The 7,586-nt window shown below is 41.7% G+C and overlaps 1 protein-coding gene across 1 annotated transcript in view; it reads left to right on the forward strand.

Annotated features, from left to right (window-relative positions):
* The window catches only part of LOC104968143 (double-strand-break repair protein rad21-like protein 1), a gene marked incomplete at both ends in the record, with an annotated part of 10,603 nt that extends 3,293 nt beyond the window's left edge, over positions 1-7,310 (forward strand). Inside the window, 7 exons of the mRNA XM_010797717.1 lie at positions 294-395; positions 3,416-3,511; positions 4,073-4,171; positions 4,952-5,181; positions 6,804-6,885; positions 6,987-7,120; positions 7,207-7,310. Of these exons, the coding sequence (XP_010796019.1) occupies positions 294-395; positions 3,416-3,511; positions 4,073-4,171; positions 4,952-5,181; positions 6,804-6,885; positions 6,987-7,120; positions 7,207-7,310 (847 nt within the window). The remainder of the gene's footprint in view (positions 1-293; positions 396-3,415; positions 3,512-4,072; positions 4,172-4,951; positions 5,182-6,803; positions 6,886-6,986; positions 7,121-7,206) is intronic.
* Positions 7,311-7,586: the final 276 nt, after the last annotated feature.

Consider the following 7,586-nt stretch of genomic DNA (forward strand, 5'->3'; position numbering starts at 1 on the left):
TGACCAAATACTTATTTTCCACCATAATTTGCAAATAAATTAAATGTGATTTTCTGGAAAAAAAATTCTCATTTTGTCTCTCATAGTTGAGGTATACCTAGGATGACAATGACAGGCCTCTCTCATCTTTTTAAGTGGGAGAACTTGCACAATTGGTTGCTGACTAAATACCTTTTTGCCCCACTGTATGAGTGACTGGGAGTAGATTTTTTGGGGGGGGATTTGTTGACAATATCAAAAATGAATAACCTTGAAATGTACCTTTTCCTGCCTTTGTGTGCTCTGATGTGTAGGGAACGAGTCCCAGAGCATCAGCGCTGGGCTGCTGGACTTCCAGGGCTTCTCTCAACAGGGAGACGGTTTTGGGGACGAGGACAGAGAAGGAGACTTCCTGGGTAATGATTGTGAATCGGTCAGGATGAATCTTTGCCATATGCAAATGCTCTAAAGAACATCATGCACACAAAAAAAGCAGAATTCCTTTACTGTTGATAATGGCCTTTTGACCATTTTTATTTTAACAGGGTGTCTTAAAGCGGGTCTTAAAAAGCATTAAAAGTTGATACATACATTTGGCGAAAATTAAGGCCATTTCCCAAGGTGTTACATTTTGTATCTTGTTTTCAATAAGTATCTAAATGGTCCAGAGAGGTTGTATTCTACAGTCTGCCTGAATGTAATCATGGCGTAGGTGTGTAGTGTGATTCTGTGTACTTTATTTATGGCATCCCGTTGGATTTGACGTCATCTGAACAGGACATCTCACGCTCACTGCTTGATAGCGCGAAGGTCCGTTTACGCCGGTTGTTAAACAACATCGTTATGGGGAAATGCAAGTCTGCGTCCGAATGGTTGGAAGATAAGGAGGAAGAACAATCAATACTGTATATAGTCAATGTAGGAGAAACTTCTGAAGCAATTGGAGTCAGGACTCAGAGAGACACGAGGAGAGCTGGAGCTTTGATGGAGTCAGGACTCAGAGAGACACGAGGAGAGCTGGAGCTCTGATGGAGTCAGGACTCCAGACACGAGGAGAGCTGGAGCTTTGATGGCAAACACTGACGGTTTATTTGGAGCTTCGGCCGGAGAATTCACAAGACATGTCACAGTCCACGAGTTGACCACACAGTTGAGATGCCACAATCAATCCTGAAGACCCCTCCTGTAGCTCCAGGTTTGAACTAGTTCAGAGTGTAATAATCAACATTCTTCAATAGAGAGACTAAACAGCTGAGGACACTGAATCACATGTGTTGTTGCTTATGGCCATCTACACCCCGAGAAGGATGTGTTCCAGGTGTCCCACAACAATAACTATCTCTGACCGAGAGCTGCCGGTCACAAACTGGTAACAACATCAACTTGCTAGGGCAGCCCCTCCTTAAGGGAGATAGGGGTTAGGGCATCTGCGTCAAAGGGCGAAGGAGGAGGACATGCAGGGCAAATTATTCCCCAACAGTAAATGTAAAGTGTGTCGCCAATGTAACCGGTTAAAACTCAAAGTGGCGATGAGGTCTTAAAATGTATGGGAAGGGTCTTAAAAAAGGTCTTAAAAGGTTTTACATTTGACTTCAGGATTCCTGCATATACCCTGTTTAACTTATTCAGCAAATACCCTGTCAGAAAAGACTGCACTTTTTACAGAATTAGATAAATATATATATAAACTTCACTAATTATAGAAGACTGAACAACAGCAAATTAGGTGAAAAGGTCAAAGTGAAAAATTAAGTTACCTTAAAAGAAAATCTGACTTTACGAGAAATAAACTCAATTTATTCTGAGATTTTCAAGTTTAAAATGTATGAGTAAAAACGTGTTCATAAGATAAGATGCATTTCCCAATTGATCCCAAGTTGGGAAATGTTTGCGTTGCGATAGGATTAAAGACGAGGCATTAAAAGAGTGGAAATGAACAATTACATTTTTTTTAAAAACATCCCAATATGGATATAGAACAGCAAAAAAAAAAAATGTTGAAATACCAAATCTAAAGCAGGATATTATTTCCATTAAGTGTAACAAACGACGCTCTGTTTATGCTTCAATGATTTTGATTCATTTAGCAAATTAAGTGAAGTGATTCCTTGACAAAGAAAATTCAATTTTCTTGTTAATTTGCTTTGTAGTTGTTTTGCTACATTGAATGATGTTAATCTGAGGTTTTCTTCCAAGTAGTCGCCCTTTCCCCGAGCTCCGTTTTTATTTCTTTTTTATCTTCAATGGCACTAATACACTCTCATAAGTTGACACATGAAAAACCTTAAAATAAAGGACTTGAGTAAACCCAACTCACCAGATCCCTTTTCCAAACTCAGGGACTTATTACTCCAAGGTCAGCCTTTGAAGACCAATTATGTCCGAGCACGGTTAAAAGGATTTCCCCACGGTCTGTTCTTGTTAGGAGCCTGAGTATGTCATGGATTAGGAGGCATTGAAGGGAAATCAAATGAAATATATTTGCAGTTAATCTGGTCGAATGTAACGGTCAGCTATTATGTCATGAAATGTGCTCTTCACTCATTTGAAGGCATCTTTACCCCAGTGGTTTTTTCAGGAGCAATAAACTGATGTATTTGAAGTCACGATGGTAATTTCACAGTTGCGTGAAAGTTAGTGTCTGTGAAGCAGCCTTTCACGTCTTTTGAAGATCCAGCCTCTGACAGCCTTATCGGAGAACACCCAGCTCGTAACCTAGCAACCAACCAACCAACCAAGCTTCAGCTAGCGGCAGTCAGAAACTCAGGTATCTTCGAATCTACTTACAAATAAATATGGGGAAGTGTCAGTTCAGCCGTATTTGGTTGGAAAACATTGAATTTAGTGCTTGGTTGAAACCAGTGGAGGGGAACGTGTTGGAAGCCCGCTGCACCTTTTGCAAACAACACAACACACACTTTTTGTCTCACACGCTAACACAGTTCTGTGTTCTGTTATGTTCAGCCATCTTTCTTATGTTGAACGTGAATACATTACTTTGTAAGTAATTATGGGACGTATTTCTTCTTTCATAGCAATTTTCCTTCATACTTTCTTCTCTTAAATTCTATTCAAAGTGGTCTTAAAAAGGTTTTAAAAAGTCTTACATTTGAGCTGGTGAAACCTGCAGGAACCCTGTTCTGGGTAATCAGACATCCTGTCATGTACACAGCTACAGTTGGGATACCTTTGTTATCATGTTACTCTCATATTGGAAGAGGACGTTCAGTATTTTCCCAACAGCATCTGAAACACAGTTCTCATTATCTCATACAAATACAAATACTCTCTGCACCGAGTCATGAAGCTTTGGAGCAAGCTGCTGCTACAGATTGCGTTATAATCCTAAACCTAAATCTGACTTTATGTTAACTGTGATTTTTCCTTTGCTGTCCAATTGAAGATCATCCTTTCTCTTTCTTTTATGATTCTGAAGACTTCCTGACAAACTGTGAAATCTCTGAGTCTAACCTCATCCCAGAAGATCCTCGGCATGAAAATACACACATCTCAACACTCGAGGATCAACAAGGTGATGCATCGTCACGATAAATATGTTGGTCTTCTGATAACGTTCATGTTAACGTCATGGGCCTTGACGTCCTAAGAAGTTTGGGGAAATCTATCAAATGAAGGTCTTGAAAGTCAACATGGCTTATTCAAAGGGCTTGAATTGATATGTTGTGAAGTGCTTCATTAACGCTAGGTCTAATTTTTTATATTTAATTGTTGTTACAGCAAATAAGCTTGAGCCTTTGTTCAAATAACATCTTATTTATTTATTTTATTTATTTATTTATTCTACTATTTCAATTTCAATTAGACAGTTTATACATCCCAAAAACGATTTGATCCATCATTTTGAAGGAATTGGACCTGAAAGCTAATGTTTAAGAAGGTGTGGGAACACGTACTGAATAGTTCAATAATTATTTGTGCTATGTATTGTGTCGTGCTTTTTAATTTGTGTAGTGCTATGCTTCGATATTATAACTACTGCATTTATCAGCGGGGTTTTGTTCAAAGATACAGCTGCTGCATCAGTGGTGTTTGAGTTGTTTTCAAACTAAAAAACAAACTGTATGTTTTCTAGACGCTGATTGGACAGAGGTGGTGATCCCGACTCAAGACGAGACCACGCTGCTGGCCAACGAGGAGTGCGGCTTCGCACTGGACCCTGTGCCAGTCACTCGTAGGAACAATCACACACCTCTCAAACTGTGTTCCTGCACCTCACATATTTTATGCACACACACCTGAAACCACCTGCCATTAAGCCCCTTTACCCACAACGACAAAAAACCCACAAACACTTAGTAATATCTGTCTTTTGTTTTCATTTTGAGAGGTTTAATTCAGCGTTTATAGAGAGGTGCAGGGAGGACGTATTTACCCTAAAGTAAGCTGATGGTTCCCTCGACAAAACGTGTGTGGTATATTTTCATGCACGCACACGCATGTTCCACAACACACGAACTGAACAACACTCAATTGTCCAATCGACCTTGCAATCTTGCTATAACAAGTGCACGTCACTGATGCAATATGGTTGAGACCATTCGGGCTTATTCTAGAGGGGTGCAAGGAATAGTCCAAGTAGTGGGGGAGTTGTATACAATATGTTTAAAACATAAAGATAAAAAGGTTTGAAAAAGTTATTGTTTAATGTTTTAAAGAGGTGACGCTACTCAGCCAATCAAATCAGTGCAGTCAGTGAGTCTGCACACAAAGCAGACTCTTCACAGCGAAGGAACACTTCTTCTTCTTCAGGGCAGGGAAGGCAGTCTACTGTCCCGCAGTTTCTGCCTCTCTGTTGGACTCCGGTACTGCACATTACTCACGAGACGTTGTAAAAAAAATAATGTGTGGGGGGCGAACGCACTAAAGCCACAGTCACCCCCGTCGTGCGGGCCGGATGAGAATGTCTGGCGGGCCACCAGTTGATGGTCACTGCTCTACTGTCTGTTTTCAGCAAACTCTGAGAAGAGGAGGGGGAAGAGGCAACGCAGGCTGGTGGTGGATCAGAGCAAAGAGCTGAGCAACGAGGCGATCAGAGAGCAGATCTCAAACTGCTCAGATCTGATCGCTTCTCTGGACATGGCCCCCCCGACCGTGCAGCTCATGGAGTGGAAGGAGAGCGGCAGGGCGGACAAACTGCTTGCTCAGCTGTGTTCAACTGTAGCAGCGCCACAGATAAAGAAGGTAAAGATGAACAAACACCTGCACTGTTGGTCTTTTGTCTCACCAATATCTCAAAGTCAATTTTATTGTCAATCTTTCAGCTTGTGTGTACAGACAGAGAGATCGAAATACCGTTTCCCACAATCCCTAATACAAAATACAAATATATATAAAAATGTGTATATCCTATATATACACAATCCATAGACACATTTATACATATGCACACATCAAGACATAAATAAAAGCACAACAATCAATAAATACAAAATACAAAATAACAGTATCTATGTGCCTTAATAATTGTTTTCTTAAACTAAAAAGTCTGCATCAGATTCAGGAAGTTTTCTCAAACCAAATTGTTCATGCCTGTTTTCTTAAAATGATGAACCTCATTGTCCACGTAAATAAAAACTTTAAAGTGCAAGCCAGTTGATGCTAACACCGCTGACACAGTCCCCATGAAACGCACTAAACAAAGAAAAGATGAGAGAATCAAGAATGGGCCCCATGTACCTGCCTCTCTTTCCCTTTCCTTTCTTACTTCAGCTGTTTATAATGGAGCTAAATATGTAATATCTCTCAAATAAATGCCCAATTGAAAGTGGAAAGCAGACTCCAAACAAAAAGTTGGCAGGACCCCCGGCAGAACAGTTGTCGGCGGGACCCCCAACGAGACAGGACATGGGGCTAGCTGGACCCCCGGCAGGACAGTAGCTGGTGGGACCCCCAAAGGGACAAGACAAGGGGTTGGCAGGACCTCCAGCAGAACAGTAGTCGGCGGGACCCCCAACGAGACAGGACATGGTGTTGGGACTAGAGAAGGGAAATGAGAAGGGATTAGAGAAGGTACTTGAGGAGGGACTTGAGAGGGGACTTGAGAAGGGACTAGAGAAGGGACTTGGAAATGGACTGGAGAAGGGACTTGAGGAGGGAAATGAGAAGGGATTTGAGAAGGTACTTGAGGAGGGACTTGAGAAGGGACTTGAGTAGGGACTTAAGTAGGGACTGGAGAAGGGACTAGAGAAGGGACTTAAGGAGGGACTAGAGGAGGGACTTGAGGAGGGACTTGAGAAGGGAATTGCGTAGGGACTTAAGTAGGGACTTGAGAAGGGATTTGAGAAGGGACTAGAGAAGGGACTTGGAAATGGACTTGAGAAGGGACTTGAGGAGGGACTTGAGGAGGGACTTGAGAAGGGATTAGAGAAGGGACTTGAGGAGGGACTTGAGAAGGGACTTAAGTAGGGACTAGAGAAGGGACTTAAGTAGGGACTAGAGAAGGGACTTAAGGAGGGACTTGAGAAGGGAATTGCGTAGGGACTTAAGTAGGGACTAGAGAAGGGACTTAAGGAGGGACTAGAGGAGGGACTTCAGAAGGGACTTGAGGAGGGAATAAAAACATCTATATTGATTCTGACTCTTCTACATCCAACTCACAGGTGTAACCTTGCTTTGAGAAAAAAGATTATTAATGTACCCCTTTTTAGAAGTGAAGTTATGGTCATTTGTTCTGGGAATGTCATTTTCGAGCCGGAGACCTGAAAAACAGGCTCAGGACTTAAAGAGGCCCAATCGAACAAGAAATAGTAAACATTTCCTTTGAAGTTAAATGACTGCCATCTGATCTAGTTTTACTTTTGCAGCTCTTTGCCAAGACTATTTTCCAGATGAAACCCTCAGGTGTGCATCAGGAGGACGAGGTGATGCGCGCGGATGGAGGAGATGGTTGGAACTTAAAATCTAATTTGGTTTTTCTTTATCATTGGTGTTGTCCTCTGTTTTACCATCTTTTTTTTTTGTAATCTGCTTTATTTGATGACGTATAGCTCAGAGGGACATCTTCACGGACGTCACCGTCATAGATTCATCGATAGATCAGGAAACAACGCACAACACGGATGTGAGCGAACTCGGTCACATGACTGATAATCAAGGGGAGAATAACTTTGTGCTCCGAAAAGTAAGTCAGGATTTAGATTCATTCATTCATGGTGCCATTTTACCGTTTCCATGTGTGGTTTATCGTGTGTTCCTCATGTCTGTCAGGATGGGAACACGTCTGAGTTCACTCATCCTGAACTTCCCTCAGAAGACTCCATGTTTGCCATCCGTCCTGCCTGCAGACTCAGTCGTCCTCCCTCCACACTCAGGTGCCTGAACACACACAACAACAAACATATTAGATTAGATACAACTTTATTGGCATTGCACAGAGGATAATCAAATGCATCCAACCAGCGAGTGCAAAGAGAGTGCACGAGGCTTCAATAAAGTCACATATCAGATCAATGTGTGTAAATATGAATAAGTGTATTTTGATAAGGTGCGGATTTAGAGCATTTAAGGTGCGGGGTTCAGGCATATAGACGATAAATACAGATTAGGGGTGTAACGGTTCACAAACATTTCGGTTCGGTACGTACCTC

This window comes from Notothenia coriiceps, unplaced genomic scaffold, assembly GCF_000735185.1.
Source record: "Notothenia coriiceps isolate Sejong01 unplaced genomic scaffold, NC01 NC01_scaffold00002591, whole genome shotgun sequence".
NCBI classification, from domain to species: Eukaryota; Metazoa; Chordata; class Actinopteri; order Perciformes; family Nototheniidae; genus Notothenia; species Notothenia coriiceps.